The sequence below is a fragment of the Triturus cristatus genome, chromosome 7 (genome assembly GCF_964204655.1).
Source record: "Triturus cristatus chromosome 7, aTriCri1.1, whole genome shotgun sequence".
In the NCBI taxonomy this organism is placed as follows: domain Eukaryota; kingdom Metazoa; phylum Chordata; class Amphibia; order Caudata; family Salamandridae; genus Triturus; species Triturus cristatus.
The window spans coordinates 795,720,107-795,744,185 of NC_140590.1; the positions used below are offsets into that span (position 1 = coordinate 795,720,107).

General features: G+C 40.7%; 1 protein-coding gene across 2 annotated transcripts in view; it reads right to left on the reverse strand.

Moving 5' to 3' along the window:
• Window positions 1–274: 274 nt before the first annotated feature.
• MFAP3 (microfibril associated protein 3) overlaps window positions 275–24,079 on the reverse strand; it is a 34,743-nt gene continuing 10,938 nt past the window's right edge. The window contains exons 2-3 of one of the 2 annotated variants that reach the window (XM_085617646.1): window positions 11,567–12,018; window positions 275–5,295 (exon numbers count right to left, since the gene is read on the reverse strand). In XM_085617646.1, the coding sequence (XP_085473772.1) occupies window positions 4,514–5,295; window positions 11,567–11,879 (1,095 nt within the window). In that variant the 5' untranslated portion in view covers window positions 11,880–12,018 and the 3' untranslated portion in view covers window positions 275–4,513. The remainder of the gene's footprint in view (window positions 5,296–11,566; window positions 12,019–24,079) is intronic. The other variant, XM_085617645.1, reaches the window with a different exon arrangement.

A 24,079-nucleotide genomic window follows, 5' to 3' on the forward strand; every position in this document is an offset into this window, starting at 1 on the left:
TAATTCAGCTCAAGGATCATGGAGTTGTGGACAGCGCCAGGACACCTACTTGGTAATCGCGCGCTTTACAAATCACCATAACATAAAGAGTAGGATCTTTATTGGGGACAGGAGAAAACTGACTGAGTGTGGTGAGTAGTGTCTGATTTATCCCACTGTATGGTATATTGTTCCCAAGGTGAGTTTCTTACTCTACTAAGAAAGATTTGAACCACCACTAAAAATACCAACGTTCATTGAAAGAATAAAGAATAAGGAAAAAGGGACATTGCACATTTGCGTTTATTATGTACATTTTCAGGCTCATGCACAAACTATTACAACAAAACAATGGCTACCTAAAGACAAATATAGTATTCCATATATGTAATAAAAGAACAACCAACTTTGGTGCCCAAAATGCTGACAACCAACAGAAAGAGCATGGGATTAAAGTAGTAAAGGTTCAATGGAGAAATGATTGTCAAGACACAACAACATTGTCAAGACACAAGACCATGCTTGAAACGCTTCTCAGATTTTGACAGTCCTACCACACATCTTATCGTGGAGCATTTGCACAAAAGGTAGTACAATATTGTATTTATTCCGACACATGGGCTAGAGAAAGTCAGCGAGAAGGACCCTGTTGGTAATCACAAAGATCATCACGCATGTGTGAACAAACATTATATTTCTGAGCCATTGTAGACATTAGAAAGGTCTGAAGTCCCCATCACATTTAAAAAAGCTATTACCCATAAATGCATCATTTGGCGTAAAGAGGTCATCCACAACGTGTCTTATTTAAATATATATTCTTAAACAGACAACCTTCAGCACTCTCCAGTGTACAAGTGGGAAACTTTTTGCAAATATATATATAAATGTAAAAAGAATGTTCTTACCCTGAAAGCCCAAAGACCCGTTTTGCTAAAAATTTGTGGTAAAATAAGACTTGCTCAAAGGTTAAAACACACAAACTGGCCTAGAACTGCATGTGCTGGTAGCACTACTGTGATCCTTGCTGGTCCCTTTGTGTCAGCCTTTAGGTGAATCAACTTGCTCATTCATTATCGCTGGGTTCACTTCCATATACTTTTTAAAGAAAAGCACAATTATAAAACAGCTTTGAAGATTACATAGTTTGTCAGATTGGACCCACACAATGCTGCTCAGTGGAAGAACATTCAGATTAGGGCCATAAGCATTCTAAAAAACTAAGTTTTAAATATACCCCCGTACAAAAATAAACAATCCCAGCTCCAAGGTTTAGTACATTCAGTTCAAATTACTTCTTATTACCCGCATTAAGTCCACAACCCTCTCAAAATACAGCTGTCTGCTCCCGGGAAATCCAAATATATTTTGACAAAGAAGTCTTTCCCATTTGCTCATAAAATATCTGCACTGTGGATAAAAGTCTTAGTCACTGGAGTATGTGGCTCAGAGGTGGGAAAGAGCTAACCAAACGACCCTCCAGATTCACTGCCTCCACAGATTTGAGTGGAATTAAGTGAGACACAAAGTTCACATGAACACAGACGTAAAAGTTTTAAAAAAAAGTCATAGCAAGGATGCACCAAATATAAAAATGATGCAGCTGACGAGGAGACAGCTGGAGCAGATCTGATAATAGGCGGCACCAGTCTCTTAAAACATGTCGTTAAGAGTGGGATCAGCAAAAAGGCTGATATCAGGCAGAGTAAAACTGTACTTTAGCAGGCCAGATATGGTATGGAATTGGAAACCACTCGTTCTGAAAAGATCTAGCTGCCTTGAAACTCCCAACTGCTTAAGCTACATAACAACCCGGTTAAAAACAGTTAACAAGACCCAAAGTTCTAACAAGTGCGCCGGTCACCACAAGAGAGATATTGGCACGGTCACATTCGAGGATTTTTATTGTTTCCAGCGGAATGCTTCTAACAGGCACAGGTGTCCAGGCTAAAAGCCAGTGTTGAGCTCAGGCGTGTTAAAGCTGTGAGTAGATCTACCAAGCTGACACCCCTTCCTGATTCAGTGTTAGTAGAGTTGTTTTTCCTGCTATTTATTAACACCCCTCAGTAAAGAAATGTTTGCTTACATGCAGAGACCTTGAGCCCCTTCTCTGCTTCTTGGAATTCAGAACCTTCAGTTATAAATACTGGATGTCAAAGAAAAGGTCTAGCATTTCAGATGTGAAGCCTAGTGCTGTAACATTTAACAGACAAACGAAGAACGGTAGCGTATGTTGGTCAAGAAAAACGTGGCGTTTGTGACTGGCTGTGAACAAATCATTGTCTGTAGAAACAACACAGGCGATGCTTGGAATTTGTGAAGCATCTCTGCCCCTCACAAGCAGCATAGGCAATGCCCTTCAAGCTGCCTCGGTTAAAACCATGGGGACATCCAGTATAAATAAAACAGAGAAAGGATATATATTTTAAATGAATATTCAGGAAAGAAAAAAAACAAAAAACACTGCCCAATCACAGATATACACCAAAAGTCTGAGAACCATTCAACGCTCCTTCAGCTCGAATTAGTTATGAGAGGAGGTATACCTCAGAGGGTAGATTTACTAATCTGGTACTACAAGTAACCTCTTGCTACATAATACCAGCTGTCCAGTTCTGGTTTACACCTGTGTTTTCTAGTAACATGCTCTAGGTCCAGATGATCTGCCAGCATCCTCATTCTATTGCTCTTTATTTCTAGTTGCCTTGTTTATTTCCATGTCCATTTTTCACCGTCACCCTGATTCATTGTTATTATGTTTTTAACTCCTTGGTTTGTTTTTGCTCTTATTCTTGGTTCTCCTGGTCATTTGCTTGCTTTATTTCTGCCCTAATCCTTTTTCCGAGATTACTGGTGCTGTTCCTCATTCTACTTCTGTTATTTTATATTCACCTGCTTCTTATTTGCCAATGTATGTTACCTTTCTGGTTTTATTGCCTGCTGTGCTCACCTTTCTGCGCCTGTCATTTGCTCACTCGTCTTCACAAGTGCCTCTAAATCAGGAAATGTGTATCTTTAAACGGACAACACAACAGCACACTAAAGGCTGTGTGGTGTCTAATTCTTGTTAGCGAGACAGATGTTTGTTACTACACAGTAAACGTTCACAAAAACGGTTCTATGAAAAGATCAGTGGAAAAAAAATGGACAGAAACATGGAAGTCGTAATCGGGGCAGTATTCCTCTTGAGGGAGAGGCTCTAAAGAATCTTTTAGATGGCTGCCACCCCAGAATGGCTGACTTATTTTGCTCCAAGTTGTTCAGACCTGCCATTAGTGACTCAAAAGGAAAAAATAAATGCACACCACAAAGGGGTCATTGGGTGCAGCGGAATGTAGAATAAATAATGAGGGTGATGAGCAAGCGGGTGAGTCACCGTGAAAATGTGTTTACAATCCTACACTTGTCACCGTCTTCAATTATTGTGTACAGATGACTATGGCAGTTGGTCCTTGGGTTAAGCTGCCTTCATCCCTCATCAGTTCCCATTGGGTAGCCAGCTCGCAACATCCACAATGGTACCTACCTACCCAATAGGTTATTCAAAGTGAAATTTGATATTTTAAAATGAGGGGGAATCTCATAATCCGGAATGAACAGATGAACTATGAGAAATCAGACATGTCTAAAAGCATTATTAAAATAAGTTAAATTGTTTATATATCTATACATCTAGAGTTCCATAGGCCTTGACACATCATCTTCGTATATTTTTCGAGTTCTCAAGACAGAACATACCTTTGAAAATATTTCAACTTCATCTTTTTGAGCAGGGTTTCCTCTAAAGCAGTAAAGTTTTCACTCACTGCCTCATACTACTTTGCCCATATGGGCAGGTGTGGGGTATTAGGTACTGGACAGATTGTTCTCCTAAACTCTTTGAATGATACTTCACATCCATTGATGTTTTCCATTTCTTTCTGGTATACACAGGTTTTCATGGTTTTCGTTATACAGCTTGTAGTATTTCATATGATATGTTTTAACAGTCAGAAAAAGTATGAAGAACTCCATGACTGAAATCTTCGTCTAACTAAAATATCAAAACCCACAAGTGAAACCAAAGTATGCTTAAGGTAAGTTTTGCCATCCATGGGCTTAATTAAATCATTTCAACAGATCTCACAGCAGTCATATGACCAGGAGGACATTAGCTCAAAAACAGATTGAAAAGAAAGAAAAACTTGTTTTTCCCTTCACATTCAGCACTACTTCCTGTGCTGAGATTTCGCAAAGAGTTTTCCTTGAAGATAATTACTGCAACTGAAAATATGGATCACTGAAGTTAGTATTAAAACATTCACAGGACGAAAGTTTAGCACAATCTGTGCTTTAACTTTATGTCCATATTCCATACTGCATTTTACTGGATCCAAGATCTTTCAAGGGTTGCAGATTCTTCAAGTGAATGAGGAACAAATGACCTATAGGTTGTAACAAATCAAGCCATTTGTGCAAAATTGATGATGCAGTTGTGCAACACATCCAGCCTGTCCTGCCACGACCTGTCTCTACCCACAACCTTGAATTAGGATTAAGCACTAATCCCTGGGGCTTTGGCCGTGTTCAGCAGGGTCACAGCCTCCTCAGGGGGCACTGAGTGGCAGCTGTCACGTGAGGCTGTAGTATCTATGCTCTGTGTTTCGAACTGAGGGTGGATGGATACCTGAACAGCAATCTCTTGGCAGTCCTGGTTTAGAGAGCCATCGTCCGAATCGCCAGCTGGGGAGTTGCTACGCTTTAGCTCGGGGTTAATGGTGTATATCGCTCCACCAATGGCTTGGTTCTCCTTCATTGCCTCATTTATTTGGTCGGGGTCATCCACTCGCACAGCTTCGAAAATATCTTCCACGAAAGCCTTGCAGTTGAGGATGAGTGGGGGCAGAGGGATGCTCTTTGCTAACTCTTCAATGTAGCGTGCAAACTCCATGGTCTTGAATTGTGTAACCTTCGCCAGCTCCAAGGTCTTTGCTGAGGTAATGATAGGAATGCGCTTAGCTATCTCGAAAGCCTTTTGTAGTTTCTCAGCCCCTTCCATTCTGAAGAACTCATTGATGGCCTTCTCTGTCTTGCGGAGATGACTGCTCATCATACACAGGCGAGTGATGTTTAAGATCATGATGATTGTGAAGGTGACCAGGCACACAATCATGTAGTAAATACCCATGTCCCCTGATGTGAAGATAACTCGGAGGGTGACCGTGTACACAGAAGTGCCATTGAGACTTTGTGTCAAGCAGGTGTATCTCCCACGATCGGCAAATGTGATGCTGGTGATGTTTAGAGCCCCATCCTCTGAAATCAACCATTTTCCATCTAGTAACCAAAAGAAGAAAATAGCAAATACTTTAATACAAAACACATGAAAGGTTCTTTCACTTTAGATCAACTACATCTTTTATATTATACTTTATTTGGAGGTAGATACTGGTGTAACAAAATATGTGCAAAATAAACCTAACTGGATACAATGGAAAGACATGCAAATCTTAGATCGAATAATGTATATTGGAATGTTATAACAACATCATTTCGATTGTCAGCAGATGGTGCTCTGTTCTCTAGCATTGAAGACAATCTTGTCATTTCTGAACTTTGAATCAAATCAGCATATATAACCTAGCAACTTTAGCCGTTACATCTCTTTTGACATAAGTAGTAAAAGGTGTCCAAGTCACTTTATATTTATTCAACTGTTATAAAAAATTGCAGTTCAGTTTTCTAAAGCATAATTTGGACTAACAAAGAATCAATTGGTAGGGGTGTAGGGGAGGTAGGGCCAAACTTTAAGACTACCAAAAGCATACGGTTAATAGACCGATAGAATCTTGTCCAAAGAAATCCCAGGCATCTCTTTAATATTTTGAAGTACCATATCACCACGTCAGTGACATGGTACCTGGTTTGCCACAATCATTTCAGCATTGCTTTGAAGAGTTCAACATTGCTCACTGCCTCAATGGTGTAAAGTGGCGCCTCATCAGAATTTTATAGTGTTTCTTAACTGGTGAACATAGTATGGAGGTTAACGCTGCCCTCGACCAAACGGCGTACCTTATTTCTTAGGGTATGTCTACTCCCAGTTTATTTTTTTATTGAATCAAGTATTTATGTTTGCTATTGATTTCAGAGTTTCCCAAAATAAGACGTAAAATCACAGTACTCTTAAGGATTTGGTGTTGGGCAACTAGAGATTCAATAAATGTTTTACCCATTCACCTTTCTTTTTCTGATCACTAGTTTGAGCCCAGTGAACAAGCTGGATCAAATTCTCAAATCAGTGCCACCTTCTGAAGATGGTTTAAATAGGGTTCCCTCTGTGACTCGTAGGGACTAACTGTTCTAATAGAAGTGTAGCAATTTTTACAGTATGTTGGCTTTTGCCAAATTTAAAGGTAGAGTTTGAACGACATATAGTATATGTGGAACAAAGCTCATTTTAATACATCTGACTGTGCCAAGTAATGACATTGCCAGCTGAACGTATCTTTTTAAGTCTCTGTAAAGTACATCTATCATGTGATGATCATTAGCTTCACACATATTTTATACGGTGTTGGGGGGGCATATTTTGTAGATAATTAAAAGGGCCCTTTGGCCAACTGACTACATTGTTGATTAGTGGGTTTCACTCCAATAGTCAGACACCCCCAGCCTCACAGATATGGCATAAAAGGACCAGAACTCTCGGAAGGCTGAACAGATCGCTCTGGATTAGTTATGAAGCAAAAGATATGGTCAATAAACAACACTAGTTTGTGATGTCCGAGTTCAGTATCTTGACAGGACCCTATTTTATGCATTAGAGGGTTCCAGTAAGAGTGTGAAAAGCAAGAGCAAAAGAAGACACCTTTTTCTCATAAGAGTCACATCTGGAGTAAGCTTGCCATTCACTTTTATCTTTGCTGTTGGTTTGTCATAGTTCGCCAGGATCTAACTTTTCATGTTTTATTCAAACATATTTTATCTAGTAGATTTTTGTGGAAGAACCATTCAACCTTATCAAAAGGCTTTTAGCATCAAGTGTAAGGTGTATCATATGATTTGTATCCTGCTCTGCAATATTTAGCTGTTCCAAGTTTGCTTATTTTGAATGAAGCCTGACTGATGCATTGAACGAGAATTAAGGCTGGATACTAATATTGTGGAATGCAAATAAAATGTATAAGGCGCGACAATTACCCAGGGGTATCTAGGCGCTAAGCGGACAATACAGCTAGGAGGATCCGGAAGATGACAGAGTTATTTGCGGAAGAGCCAGATTTGTAGGTGTTTCCTGAAATCTAACAGATTTGTCTTAAATGTAAGTTCTGTTGGAAGAAGGTTCCACAGCCTCGAGGTGCATACAATGAAGCCTCTCCCACCCCAGTTGGCTTTTTTAAGTCTGGGGATTACAAGATTACCGCTTGTGGATGAGCGTAGAGGGCGAGAAGGAATGTAGCGGTGAAAGCGCTGAATCAAATAGTCAGGGCTAATAGCTTGTTGAGCCCTGAAGGCAATGCAAAGTGCCTTAAACTGAATGCGATTATCAATAGGGAGCCAGTGTAGTTGAATCAGTGCTTATGTTTCGGAATGCCCAGTAGTAGCCGTGCCACTGCATTCTGTAGTGTTTGCAGCTTTTGAAGAAAACGCTTTTGGATATTGATGAAGAGGGCGTTTCCATAGTCTACTTTGGAGGAGATAAGAGTTGTAACTACCCTCTTCTGCAGGCTTGCAGGAATACAAGGCAACACTTTCCTTAGAGTTTTCAAGTTGAAGAAGCATGAGGCGGCGATAGGTGTTATCTGTCCTTCAAAGGATAAATTGGTGTCAGTAATTATCTCACGTTTTTTTGCTTTGTCACCGGGGGTAGGCAAAGCCCCTAGTTCCTGGGGCCACCAGTTGTTGAACCAAAAAGAGGGATTGTTGCCAAATAGCATAACCTCAGTCTTTGAGAAGTTTAGTTTCAGACAATTGCTGCTCATCCACTTCTGGATATGGAGCATGCAATCATGAAACTGAGCTGCCGTGTCCCCAGGGTTGTCAATGATAGATACAACAATCTGTGTATCATCTGCGTAAGAAACTGAGAAGACAAATTATCTGATTAGGGCTGCAAGTGGGGTCACATAAAGGTTTAACAAAGTGGGGCTAAAAGATGAGCCCTGGCGGACACCACAGGGCAATGAAAAGGGTGCGGAAGTTACAATCACCAGAAGAGACCGTCTGGATGCGGTCTTCCAAAAATGAAGAAATGAATTTAAGAGCGTTACCTTTGATCCCTATTGTTTCAAGGTGATCAATTAGGAAAGCGTGGTTGACCGTATCAAATGCAGCTGAAAGATCCAAAAGGATCAAAGCCGCATTGCCTCTGCTATCTATGGTTTGCCTGATTTCTTCCGTAGCTGTGATCAGAGCCAACTCGGTACTATGGTGTCTATGAAAACGGAATTGTGTAGAGTCCAGACACTTGAATTTGTATAGGAAGGTGCTCAATTCATTTTTAACAATTGTTTGACCAGTTTAGCAGGAAATGGTAAACGAGTGATTGGTCGATAATTGTTAGGGTCATCCATATCTAGGTTGATCTTTTTTTAATAATGGCAGAATAGAGCCTACCTTCCAGTGTTTTGGAGAATATCCTGCTTCGAATAGGTTGTTAAAAATGGCCGTTAGGTGAGTGGCTTTCACCTCAGGGACCAGATGACTAATTGTGGCAGGACAAGGGTCCAGTAGAGAGCCTGATTTAATCTGTGTCAGTGTCATTTGCTTCTGTTCAGCCATCAACAGCCTAAAGAGGGATAATGAGGTGTAATTGAGAGCGCCCTTAGGAAATCTGCTATTTATGTCGGCGGTTTGATTGATGTCTAGGAGAGAATCAGACAGATTTGACTTTATCTTGAAAGTGAGGTGCTAACTTATTGCAAAATTGTTGGTTTGTGTTCTTAGAAAATGGAGTTTTGATAATTTTTTGACTGTTGCGAAAAGTTCTTTAGAAGAATTCATAGCTCCTATTTTAGCTACAAAGTAGTTCTTTTTCGCTGTAAGAATCATCTTTTTATGTCAGCAACTTGATTTTATAAAACTCTTTATCAACTGATATGTACACAAGTCTCCATTTACGTTCTGCTCTTCTACATTCCCATTTTAGCTATCTACGGTCATCATTGAACCAAGGTTCGGTGGGATTAGGCTATGGGATTTTTTTGCTGGGACTAGCTGTCATATAAATAATAACACCAGTATTCAATAATACGAATCACACTCTTTTTGGGTCTCTATCAGACCTGAGATGTAATGTGAGAATTGATTCCATCATTACATTTGTGAGTAAAGCCTTGAGTAAGAGGGGCTAACAGGAGATCCTGAGAGGTCTTGTAAAAAGGTGGCAGTAAAAGGGTCCATGAGCTTTGATATAAGGTAAGCTTCCAATCGCAGCTCTGATCTCTGCTTTGTTGATGGGTTCTTCTATTTGACACATGATGTTAGAGGTTAAAAGAATGAAATTCGAAATCTTTAAGGTATGCATCAATCAGTGATTCACCGCATATCTGGCAGCTGTACAAGGTGGTGTAGTATATATAGAATTTACTACATATGTCCAGGGCAATTTCCTGGAGATTACCCCCATTGTCCATCATAGCATTAATGTAAATACACGTTCATTCTAATGGCTTTGACGGGCAGCAGTCAATTGGTCTTCTCATCCCTCTCATAATATATTTATTCTAGGAAGAGACTGTTTGTGCCAATCCATTAATAATAATCTGTTCTAGTTCTCCCATAGCCTTCCTGAGGGATTTGTATATTTCTGTAATCTAATTTATGTTGCATTTCATACTGTTGAATTCTGCTTTCAATGCCATCTTTTTTTATTTTGGTCAATCAGACAAATGTGGAAGTATGTGAAATAAGTTTGCCTTTATAGACCGCCTTGGATACGTCGATACCATCTTACAAGCCACTGCATTTTCTGTGAAATAAGAATATACTGACTCTAGTATCAGCCTACATGGTGGGTCCTTGAAGTGCAATTTCATTTATCTGTAATTTTCCCTTCATGTTGAGGCTGTGGGGTAACGCAAATAAAATGAATGTCAAAGGGGAGTGATCTGAACTGGCCCTGGTGCCTGCTGCAGTATTACTAACTGATGACGGTAGGCATCATGAAAAAAAGTCATGCTTCTCATGTAGGATTTATATACATTAGAAAACAATGTGCAATCCCTCTCCCCATTGTGTTTCTACCTCCTTCCCACCCCCAACCTTTTGTCAAGTGGATTCAATACCATGGATGAGAGACTGGAGTCACCTGGAAAAAAACTGTCCGTTGGTGGACTGGTCAAAGTTAGGATCTAATGTGGCATTGAAATCACACCCAACATTAAGTCACCCTTATCAAAGCTGGAGACAATAGCAACAAGAGCAGCCTAAACCCTTTTACCATCACTGTTGGAGGTCACAGATTGTGAAGAAGGTCATAGACCTGCCAACAAGTCTGCCCTTGAGACCCAGGATCCTCCCATCATTGGCACTATTTCGGGCCTCGAGTGTAAAAGTTGACCATCTTTTAAACACTTTATCTTGTTTTAGCTATGGGAGTGAAACTGCAAAAGGAAACCATTATGGATTTAGGTGTGTTGCATCCACTTATTACAAATCGGTTATAGACCTTTAATACATCCATTTCTTCAGCATTCAACCATTTCGATATAATCCTCCTTTCAAAGGCAAATAAAGGCCTTGTACATTAAAAATTGATTATATTTAGATTTGCCCTAGTAACAATGTAGCAACACTTCCAATAAATATTTGAATTCCAAATATCAATATGACGATATGAAAATCTGATATACAGCTATCTTAACAGAACGGCTATTGTGTGTTGTTTAGCCTTAGAAAATTGGGTCTCTTGCCATCCCTCCAATTGTGTCAATCAAAAGCAAACAAGAAAAGGGACATAAAATATTTAAACTCCAAATATGATTAACACAAGATGCAAAATTACAGCTTATTTAAGAACTGCCAATTGAACACATTGTACAATTCTTGAAGAATTAAATATTAAAGTATCAAAATGTACGAAGCCTTTCATAGTATGCACATTACTTTGCCTTCAGCATCTTAAAAATATTTTAACTGGCAAAACAACCTTAAAAAACAATTCACCACACATCAATCCATGACAACGTGTTTACAAATTACCTACAAAGTATCTCATTCAAAGGGTCTGATAAGAGGTTACTTTGCGTGAGGTATTTCTATTTCCATTTGTTTTTGCGACAGTTGTAGCCTCTTTAGGCTTTCAACTTTTAATGTGTGCCCACCATAAACTAAAAAACTAAAAACTCTGCAACTGACCTGTAAAAGTACACTTATTTTCCACAGCTAGATTACTGACAGAAATGGCAGTATCAAAATCAAAGTTTTGCTAACTAACTAAAAAAAAAATCACAATATATAAGGTACCTTAACTTGGAGGAGACAGTTCTAATGTACGCTAAATGTAAGAATTTTTCTTTTAGTGCATTCTGCTTACAAACTTTTTTTTTCACACATCACAGAGATGGCTCGGATTTACAGAGGGTGTCACCATGACACTGCTCACCTCCTTCAGCTTCACGCAGCAGGTGACCCTTGGAGTTGTACCACTTGATATCTTCAAGCCTACTGATGTTCAGGCTACAGTTGATCCGTGTGCTTGTGCCTTCCTTTGCAATGATGTCATGATGTGTTGGGGAATCGGCCATCAGCTGTAGGTGGGAACGAGAGGCTGAGTGATTGGAAACGGAGAGGGGAATGGTCAGATCCGTCCCATTGGTGGAGAGATCTTCAACAGCAATGACAGCAGGGAGTCCAGCAAAGGCCAAAAAGGTAAAAACGTAGCTAAACAGCTCCATGGAGAGCACACAATTTTTCATGGAGCAGAGAAAGAAGTTTGGGGCCTTTGCTTCCGGCCAAGGGGATGCTGGAGAAAAATCATAAACGCAGGAATATGTCAAATAGTGTAATCAGGATTCAGGAGAGGGACATCACCAATGCATCTTGTACGTTCAGCACCTAAAAGAGAGCAAGGAAAACAATATAGCATATTCGTTAGATTTTGTAGTTGTTTCACAAAATCATCCTAAGGAGGTGCTTAAGACGGAAATGTTCCACCACATTGTGTTCCTCCTACTTCTTTGTGAAGCCCTGTTGCCTCATCCTTTGTGACAAAATGATGAAAACAGATTTAGGGAAAACGAAACATCCAAGAGATACAGAAATTACAAGGAATTCATATAGAGCTCTCTGTAGTCCCGATATAGAAGCAGGACTAAATGTCCAGGAATGCATAGCAAAAAAAGTTGGGACTGACTAAGCTACACAGGCAGAGTTCCTTTCACAATGGAAAAATATGAGGAGCTAATGAAGTATGGGAATACAATAAATTTACCATATAGAACAACAAGCATTGTCAAAGCTAATTGGTCTCGCCTTTGGAACCTATTGGTTTGCCAATACAGGTTACCCATGTTGCACAGCATCCACATTGCTGTGCAGCGTGGCTAAATAAGGAAAACAAAATGTGCCTACAAAATTATGCAGCAGTTTTTTTCTTCTTATTTGTTACCCCGACTCTGATCATCAAATAAAAATAAAAAATATGCACAGAAGTATTTAAATATATTTAAAGCAACATAGGTAAAATGCAGGTGGGGGAAGGAAAACGGGTGGGGGGCGCGAAAGCACCATGGGGAGGAGAGGAAAAGAAGCAACACAGGGGCCGGAAGCAACACATAGGATGCGGGTGGGGGGAGCAACACAGAGGGCGCGGGTGAGCAATGTGGAGCAGGGAGGAAAGCAAACAAGTGGGAGAGCAACGTGGAGTCAGAAGGGGAGAAGCACTTGGACGAAAAAGCAATGCAGGTTTCAGGAGCAGACAAACAAGTAAATTACGGAGGGGGCCCGGGAGAACCACATGGGTGACAGAGAACTACAGAGAGGGGAAGAGAAGCACACTAAAAAGACTTCTGGGAAACACATGCACTCTAGTGGACAGTTCAGAGTCTACTAGCCGAGACCGAAAAACACCTTACAGTGTGTCTTGTGGCTTGCTCCTGCAAACAACGAATGACAATTTGCTAATTTGCACAGAAGTATGTATGTACTGGTAGTACTGAAAACTTAGTTAGGGAGCAATTGAGTCCCGTACAGTATACATTGTATCCATGGGTTTGCTGCAGGTGAACTGTAACTTATTTTATAGTGACACTCCTGGAATTACTTGAGCACTCCACACAAGTATAAAAAAATTAAATTAAAAAAAGAGACACCAACACAGCTCACCCCATCATTAGTGAAGAGAGAGACTGCTCAAGGGTTGAAGCACAGGGAATGCTCTGTTTTTGGGCACGCGGATGGTAACTACATCCGCGTGCCCAAAAACAGAGCATTCCCTTCAGCCAATTCCTCCGACTGAGGAGAAATTGTACTAATATACATGATTTTGATACCCAGGCCATCAAACTGAAATCCACATTTTTGGCCTGTGGTTACACTACAGGTTAATTCGGGAGTCCTTTAAACTAGCCCGTTTTTATTACCTCGATTGTTTATTCCAACCTAAAGTACAAACTACTAATAATCAATTAGTTTGTATTATCAAACACTCGACAATGAATAATAAAGTACGCCAAATTATCAATTCAAATTGGCATATTTTGAACAGTAATCCTGAAAATCATGACAAAATACCCAAACCTTTATTTGCTCATCGTAGGAACAAAAACATTAAAGATCTTGTTACAAGTTCCCGTTTCAAAGAAGGGACCCCTTTCATTCAGAAAACCATTGATGGAGCTGTACCAGTGACAGGCACATACAAGTGCTCCAAATGTAAAGCATGTGATACTGTTATAGAAGGACCTTCCTTTACATATCAAAGTTTCACCATTAGACCCCAAAAAATCTCAAATTGTAAAACGAAAAATGTAATTTATCTCCTCATATGCCCGTGCAATATGGGATATGTAGGATAAACTTCGACCCTTCTACACCAGGTTTACGGAACATCGGTCTTCTGTTCATAACTCGAAAATAAATGCTCCCCTGGTGAAACATTTTAAAGACCAACAGAACAAACCATCTGACATCCGCTGGTACATAACTGAGAATCTTGATGATGTTGTAGATATTAAAACTGATGAAATTCGCAAAAAATGCAAAGTTTTTTGGATTTTTTCTCTCTCAACACACAAAAAAGGATTAAATAATGAGACCCCGTGGGAAAATGCAATCAAGTATAATTCCACTTAATTCCCCATGAGATTCTCTGTTTTCTAGGTTTCCTTTCTTACTTAGTATTCAACAGCATAGTTTTAGCTTCTATGAGCCTTTTGCATGTCTTTATCAAGTTCCTCACATTTAGATTTATTCTGAATAAGCTCCGATGTTCACGCCATTATATTTCGTCATCTTTTTTAGATTACCACGCTTTCAAACTGCAAGTGCAGTCCAATAAGCGGAATTCCATCCTCCATCACTCAATACAAGCGTGATTACTTGAACCTCTCATTTGGTGGCCCCATCCTTTAGCCGCTAATTTTAATAGAAACGATTTTCCAAAAAGCATATCAACTACTCCACAATATATCCTTGGTTACACGGGTAACTATCCTTTACTGTCTGCTTGATACTCCACATGGAACACAAAGGATATATCTTATTCATGTCTCTTATCGGTTGTTTATTTCAGTAATGCGCTTCTGCATCTGTCCAGTTCCACCAGTAGATACTTATTCTATTACCATTCGGGTAAGCTTCAATACTTTATCCAACATGAATTCCTTCTCCTTTGGGATCTTTGCATCACTAATGTTTTATCTGCATGGCACTAATTTTGGGATATTTATAGGTGGCTATTTCTTTCTCTATACTTTGAATTTTCTAGAGATTTTTTTTCACACTTTATTCCTTGTACACAATATTGCATTTCTCTTCATTTGTTCTCTCTTTTGAGCACCCTTGTATGTCCTTTATTGTACAGCCCTTATCCCCACATAAGTTTCAGTGTACTGTTACATGTTCGTTATTTGATATATATACACACATGTTGTTTTTGTACAGAATCGATTGTGGCTCTTCCTGAAGAAGGCGTTCTAAACGCCGAAACGCGCGTAGAAGAACTCATAGAAGAACTTATAAATCTTACTACATCTCTGCCACTGTGGTTATTTCCACTAGAATTGATTATCTCTCTTTGGTTTTTGAATAACTATTGTTAGATGTATTTGTTAGTCAGTCAATACATTTCCTATATGTTATGTTATGTATATTCTCCATCATGTGTGTTTATGTCATAATTTTAATAAGAATAAAATGAAAGAATTTTAATTGATTTTGTGTGGTACACTGAACTTATGTGGCTATCGTTTGGTTATGCATAAGACCTAATTCTCAGTGGGTCCCGAGTTGCCTAGGAAAGTTATTTCAATTTGGAAGGAATAAAATAGTCCTTTAATCATTGGGAAACTAGTTTTGCAATGTCACATGACGACCTGTGGTTCAGGTATGACATTAGGAAGCAGGTACAATCTGAAAGCAGGACTCCTATGCCCAGCACCTCTCTGCACTCCACATTCACGCCCAAGTGCATGACCAAGTTCACCACCGATGAATTGAAATACCCCTCCCCACTTTACGCACAACACCTACTGCGTCCTGCACAGGCCTCACCATATAACTTAATCTCTACCAACATTGCACAACTAATGGGTTAAACTCCTATCCAACCTCGAGAAGCGTGCTTTGGGGCCCTGAAGGGAGTTGAAGCGCTTTACAAATACTGCACAATGGGTCGTGCAGTCTGATTCAGGAATACATGCTTTCCTTAGGAACTATTTACAGACACATTCCAAGGCTTTTTAATGTGCAGACAGAAAGAAAAGTGCCTTGGTGCAAGTAAACAGCACTATAACATAGGGATACAGCCCCACACAGAATGTTAGTGATGGGCCTTAGAAATCAGCAGCAGTGGCAAGTTATGCTTAACACAATAAGATAGTAAATTGAACACACCTCGCGCTGAAAGGTATGCACTGAATTTACAACAGCCAATTTTTTTTGCAGTGCATGATATGAGTGCCAAGTGATGACGTGGGCTAAAGTCTCTTTACATCTGAAGGTGCCTTGGTGCGCTGTCAGAGAAAGTAATGCTATGCGAAGCGCTTCATTATTCACCAGCTGCACAGTTTCCTTTCTGCTCAGTAGGGCCCAAGGAAGCAAGTTTGCAGTGTGGGATGCAAGTTCAGTGTTAGAAAGTGCTACTTTTAGAGGGTGATTATCACTGTCACTCTAAAGGTAAATAAACAAGCAGTGGCGGAGCCAATAGGTTTCGCTTTTGCGAGAGTTTGAGCTATTGTCGTAAGAAGATAATGTCTTTTACCCATGTGTTGTGGAGTGGATGTATGTAGTGTGGAGTGGAATTATGTCAGCTGGATTGGAATTGTTAATGGTGGAATTATTTGGTGGATTTGTGTAGCATGGTGTGCAGTGGAATTATGTGGATAGTAATTATGTGGTGTTTAGTGTACTGGAATTATGTGAAGTGGAACAGTGTTTCATGGAGTGCAATTAGGTAGAATAGTATTTTGTGTTGTGGAGTGGTATGTAGTGGAGTTTAATTATGTGGTGTGCTGTTGATTTGTGGCATGATGTGGAATTCTGTGGTGTGGACTGGATGTATGTGGTGTATTGTGTTGTTGAGTTGAATCATGTGGTTTAGTGTCGAATTATGCAGTGTGAAATAGAAATGTGTGGAGTTGAACTGTGTGGCGTGAAACTGTGTGGCACTGAGTGGAATTATGCTGATTGGGATTATGTGGCATGGTCCGGAGTGTATCTATGTGGATTGTTGCTATGTGTGAGAGTAATTTTATGTGGGGTGTATTTATGTGGTATTGAGTAGAGTAATTATGTAGAGTTGAATCATGTTGGGTTGAGTGGTATTATGTGGAGTGTAATTATGTTGGTTGGTGTTGAATTTTGTGGCAGTGAATTAAGTGGCGTGGAAATTTGTGTTGTTGTGTGTCACACAGAAAATCCAAGTATGCTACAAAGAATTGGAAGCTTTGAATCAACCTACTAAAAAATAGATAGTAAGCAATCTTCAAGAATTAAAAAAATAAAATCTAGTTGTTCCCTAAAACAAACTGCTTAGCTGTCCCATTTCATCATGGCTGGTAAGATATGGTGTATTTATTTGTAAATCCTAATCTTTCATTAATAAAAATACTTAAGTAAACAAGGCATTTTTCAATATTTATTATTCCTTCTCAGAATGGGAAACCTCTTTCGATCATTCTTCATAATGAAACAAAGACCATTAACCACCAATGAGACTATATATAATTTAATGTTGTTGGGAGAGCAGCTTTAACGTTAGCGAGCTGAGCATTGGCTGTGTTTTGGTTAAATGATGCACTCAACCAGTCTGCACTTGTTATCGAAGAACACTTTGCATTTAGAGATATTGGTTAGTATCCTTACACAAACATTTCATATTACAGCTGCTGTCAGGCCATGTCTAGACTAGCAGCGGATAGGCACTGATTATCGCAAGCAACATTTCATTCAGGATCATCCCTTGAGGGAGAGATCGTTTAGCTCCGCTCCGCCGTCTCTCTACCGCCGTAAGGGACATTTATGCTGAACAGCTTCTTCAGACTGGTGTGCCTAATAGGCAGGATGGCCTCACTATAATGAATTTATACTACGGGGACAATGATATATGGTCTGCAAAACAAAGCTGAATCCAGCAGAATGCAACATCACATGATGCAGTCATGAGAGCTGGATGCAAGTGTATAGGGTTCAACCACACTATTTATTGGCATTCAATTTTGAATGCCAAAGCTCAGCATGTGTGATCCTCGTGTTACAAGTACTGCAGAGGGATGGGGTCATTAAAAAATGGTGGTCCTGCGGCGGCCTCCACCTGGTCGTACGATTGTTTCTGACATTAGTTCTATATTAGAACCACTGTTACAATTTGTGGATTGGTTTCTTCGACCCCTGGTGGCCGTAATGTCGTCATATCTCCAGGACACTAAACATGTTTTGCCGTTTCTTACTACTATTGAGTTCGATCCAGCTTTACATCTATTGGCCTAATTTGATGTTGAGGCACTATATACGAATATCCCCCAAGAGGATACTCTTCGGACTATTGAACTTCTATTGACAGATAATCCTCGTAGTGATCAGACCCCGACATCGTTTGTGATGGAATGTGCAAATCTAGCTATGAGAGAGAATTTTTTCTCTTTTGAGGACCAACTATACTGGCAGGTTAAGGGCACTTCTATGGGCAGCACCTGTGCCCCCAGTATGGCTAATCTTCACATGCACTGGTTTGAAGAAACCTACATCTATCCAGTGATGAATCCCTTCGACAGTAAATTGTTGCTGTGAAAGCGGTACATTGATGATATTTTGGTTATTTGGAACGGCGACCGACATTCCCTTTTGGAATTTTCTACTTGGCTCAACTCTCTCAATATCCATTTGAAATTCATATGTGACTACAGTAATGAGTCATTACCTTTTCTTGATCTCAGACTATATCCGAAAGATGGTCAGATATATACTGAATTGTACCAAAAGCCGATGTCCCAAAATGCCCTGTTGAACTACAATAGTTTTTAACCTCGGGCCCGCCGAGATAATCTCCCCGTGGGGCAATTTTTACAGTTGAGGAGGAACTGCACTGAGCTTAGTGCGTATTACAAACATGCTACTCATCTTAGGGACAACCTTTTGACAAACTCACCTGGTACGTAAGGCAAACAAGAGAGCTCGGAACAATAATCGGCAAGCATTGTTAGAGACCTATGACAAGGCACCCTCCAATCGCCTGGTGTACCACCATAAAAAAAGCTATCAATTCAAACTGGCATATTTTGAATAAAGGCAATAAGGTGTGTGAGAGAACCCTTTTGCATTCAAACGCAGTAGGAACCTTGGCAATATTTTGGTGAATTCAAGACAGAGTCCGACCTACACCGTTGATAATACATGGACTATTTGGACAAATGTACCTGTCCAAGGCCATTTCCCGTGCGGCTCATGTGTGGCGTGTCATCTCACCACACGAACAACAACTTGATTTGGGACTCAAGACACTGCAGACATATACAAGCCATACCAACTGTAATTTAGATGCAGTTATTTATTTGATCCAATGTCCTTGCAATTTGAAATACTTTGGGATGACTGCCCGCAAAGTTAAAACGAGGGTGATAGCACATAAGAGCTCTAGCAAATGCAAGCAATCCAATACGAAGCTTACTCAACACTTTCTAGATGCAGGACACACAGAAGAAGACTTTAGATGGGTAGTCCTTGATAAACCTCATTATCATAAAAATACGGGCCCCCTTGACACATTCCTGTTTCACAGAGAACAACGGTGGGTGTTTCGATTGGGCAGCCACCTGACAGGCCTGAACGACGATATACCATGGTGCACGGTTTGAGAGATGGATAGATGAACATATACTATGGCTTGCGGCGGCAAGCCCTATCCGGTGCTCTTTCAATCCAATACCTGTATTTCAGTAGTAGACATGATAGTGGTATCGGTCATATATCATTTGAAGTTGAATCCCTCTTTCAGTCATTTTTTCATGGGGTATTCCTTCCTTTTGCTAGGCAATTTGACATGTAGGGAGACTGTTACACACTGGATATATTCTTTCCATCTAGAATTTAAAATTAAGTATTTAGGATTAATCAATATGATCCTTTTTGTGGACTGACTATATCAATTTGCTTCCCAACTGGCCATACATGTGATATATTCAGACATTTTGTAGTATTTTTATTATTTTGAAAGAGAACATACTTGATTTATATATATATACTGCTAGTCGCGTTATTTTACTAAGACTAGTCATCCGGCCTTGATATTAAAGCTTGGTAACAAGTACATTGGTTTTGATTCATATTACGTTAGCTCGCATTGTTTTTGTTTTGGTTCCCATGGTTATTGTATGTGTGATCGTCATTACGCTTCACGTAAACAGCAATACGTCACTTCTGGACACCAATTCTTCCGTTTACGAGTACATATACGAGAATACACGAGCTGCTCGGCACTCCCGCCAGAGTCTCCTGAGAATGCCGTTGCGTTATCCGAGGTGAGCAGATTCCCCTCAAGAAAAACCTAGATAGTGATATAGATGCGTGTTAGTAGCTTTTTGTTTTGTTTAGTTTTTGACAAGAGACAGGGGAATTTGAGCCGAGAGACACGACTTTGCTTCACTAACTAGTCTCCATTTATTACCTATAGACTTCTTCTATCAACAACATGCCCCCTCACATTTTCTTCTGATGTATTACTTTGTTATATTTATCTAGAGTTTAGCGCTGATGTCGATGTTGCCTCCTAGATATATGTGACATTATATTCAGAGCTTCGCCCAGAACCAGTGCACACATTTGAAGCTACGTAGTGTTTCACTCTTTTTATGGCCACTTGCATGAGATTCTTGTAAGTGTGATCACTTGAAGTTTTATGCTGGACTTTCTATTTGGCTATACCAGATCGCCACATTAATATTGTTTTTAATTTCTGCTAGGGGAATCGCCACGGCGAGAGACTCTGTAGATGGTTGAGTTGGACAAAACAATTTGATCTTAGGTAAGATCTTTTGTATCAGACCAGACATTCTGGAATGACGGGTGAAGGTGCACTTGGGTGATTTTGTATTTAAACTGATAATAAAGTTATGCTACTTTTTCAGAGCCTTCTGACCAATCATATTGATTGATACCGAGATTGATTGTCAATAATTGAGGCCTAAGTATCATTTTCATCACTTTACACACTTTATGCAAGCAGAGTGACTGCTATACACTGGTCCTGACGAATGCCTACAACTTAATTGTCATCAAGGCAGAAACATGTTGACCAATTGCTAGGGTATTTGTTGTCAACCCTATATCACCTGTTTTTATCTACTATCCCATAGGATGGAAGAATAAAGTTGTAGCCCCTACGGAGATAGTTTTTAATACACCTTTTCACATTCTCTTTTCTTTCCTTTGCACTCTGCCCCTCATTGCCCCATTGAGGTATTAATAATACTACATGCTTTACACTCCCGCTCCTTCCCTCTAGGGGAAGTTGTAGCCCACAGGGGGTACCTTGCGGTCCCCCTGTGTTGGAGGAAGCCAATGATGAAGCATATCACCCTCTGGGGAGTGAGGGTTTTCGTCCTTAACACTGTTGCGTCCCTTCTTTGTTGCACCTTTTCACTAGCTGACATTTTTCCTCTGGTCTAATATATCCTATATTTTGTGTGAGTCACCTGCAGGGGGCTATACATACATCTGTCTAACCAAGAAGCTAAGATTTGCTGGGTTTAAGTACCAGTAGGTGGTTATAAGCGCTATATAAAATCTGAAATACTATACAAAACAATTGGTTGTAATGGCATCTGTAACCAAAGAAGGGAGAGTGGGCTTTTAGACAGGTCCAGCATAAGGGCCCAAGGACAATAATTTCAACAAGAAGAATATGCTGTTCCTATGAGGTTGAGAGACAAAGAACACAGGGAGTTATAAACCAAACTGACCACTGGGGTTCAAAGTTGGGAATCCATTGTCTTGGATTGTAATGCCCTCACACACCCTGTCGGGTGTCGTGCTTCATCATTGAGCTGCTCCTCGTCGGGTCGGCGATGCAATACCCGACGGGCTCCCTATAGTAGGGGCACTTTATCGGAGATCTTTTTCCAATAGCCATTCGGTGAAGTGCGGGTGGGGGGCGTTGTGTGTGTAGATGTCTGTAAATATTGGGTGTAACTGTAAAATAGGGTTGGAGTACCTAAGAAAACAACTTTAATCAAGGGGTCTCCTACCCTAAGTAAAAACTGAATTATAAGGCGCAAAACTGAGGAAATGTCTCAGGTTGTGGCGTCCTTATAAGTAATGGGTCAACATGTTTCTCGCCAAAGTGAGTATTCTGCAGGCGATTCGTCAGGCAAAAAAAGGAAAAAATATCTACATCTAAAAATTATAGGACTTGTGTTGTGGCTGCACACTCACAACAACAATAGGACTAAATAGTCGAGTGGTAGTGCTGGAACTACCTGTTGGGAAAGAGTACATCACAAGGGTCAGAGTGATAGAGTTGCGAAAGGTGGATTCTCTCAAATTCTCTGTGCATAGCTGTCTCTCTATAATTGTATTGTGAGCATCAAACAGTTAAAACCAATAAGAACCAGGGTGCCACACAGTAAAAACAACAGGTGAGCAAGCATTTGAATGTCACCTAGTGTGGCACGCGCATGTAAGTAACGGCGAGAGGAGACTTACCCAGACTAATGTGCTAACCAGGCATCACAGTACCTGGTAGGTTTTAAAACACACGAGGGGTTCCTCATGTACTAAGAAGCAAAAAATGGAAAAGAGGGAACAAAGAGCGGATGGACACATCACATTTAATGCAAGATCTAAAAGCCCACTGTCCCTTCTTTGGTCATAGCAGGACTCTACAGCTGTACCACTGTTTGTGCTGAGGAGCAGAGCAGACACCGCAGGAAACACTAGCACAGCCCTTACCGCTACAGATTCCCTCGGAGGCGGCTTCTCCCAGGACAACGCCTGCACTCTGTGATACTGTTCTCTGTCCTGATGCACTAAGCCCACGCCCCTCCTCTTTGGTGATTTACTGCTGTCACTTGGTTTATAGCGTTTCAACAAAACTACAGAAGAGCAAACAGCCCTAAAATAAAAAAAAAGCCATCAGCTAACCACATAGCCCATAAGCATGGTTGTTTCACCACCACAAAACCCCCAAATCCACAATCCCGAGGCTAGGCAAACTACAAAAAAAGTCTTTTGAAAACAACATAAATGCACACAGGAAAAAGAAGACATGTGAAAGAGCCAGTCGCCATAGGACGGATTCACAACTAGGGCCGGACTGGGAACAGCCACCAGGCCTGGCAGATTGCTGCCCAACCGGCCCTGGGAGCGGGGGGTAGCAAAAAGCACCACTCCTGCTTTTCTTACAGGAGGCCGATATGCAGCACTGCTGCAAAATCGTCCCTCTGTAACAAAACCGGCCCTGCAGGCATAAAACCGGCCCCCACGCCTCCATCCCACCAGGGAATTGCCTGGTGCCTGCGACGGCCAGTCTGGCCCTGTTCACCGTCCAAAAGAACCGGACTTTAAAATACACACAAAGGCACAAATGAAAATCGAGGGGCGACCCGAAAGCCCATACAGAAGATACGGCATGTCTCATAGCGACAGCGCATGCGCTGCCTAGGTGAGACCTAAAAACAAACATGGCTCCCTTGATGTCAGGTGCCCAGCTGCACAGATTTACAATGTAACTGACGATAACAATCTTCTAGATAATGTGCCCACGTTTAGCGAGGTGCCAAATGTAAAGCAGAAGAGACCCTTAAATCTGCTGCTTCTTTCAACCAGGTCTGGGGTTCCACGCCTAATTTATTTATTTCTTTTTAAGTGACAGGACATGTCAGTGTCAAGGTGTTTTTTTTGTAATTCAGCTCAGACAATGGAGACAGAAAGGTTGGGGGTATGGTGGTAACAAGAACGATGAACGGATGGAGGATAGGTAGGGAGAAGGAAAAAAGTGCTATGACGTTGCCAGTGGTGTTCACATCATAATGCTTATTTTGTTATGGAGGGTGGGGGGCAAACATGAGAACAGGAGGGAGAGGCAACATGGAAAACAGGAGGGAGGAAAAAGTAAACACTGACAAAGGGGGCTGGGAGAGAGCAGAGGGACGGTGAGAAATACTGGACGGATCCAGCGACAAAAGATGCACTAGGCAGAATTCTCTAACAAAAAGAAAAGAATAGCTCCAAAAAGTGCCAGCAGTGGAAGGACACAAGTACTTGCGTCATGCTCCAGGGGCGAGCCACACTTAGGTAGAGGAAGTGGCGCTGACCAGCAGCGATGCAAGCATTTGAGAGTGACATGAAGCCAACCACTGGTAAGTAATGGGCAGCATCCATGCTTACTAATCGTAAACAAAATGTCTTGGAGACAGCGTGTGCGTGGTCTAATCTAGACCCAAAAAAGAATAGGTGTATAATA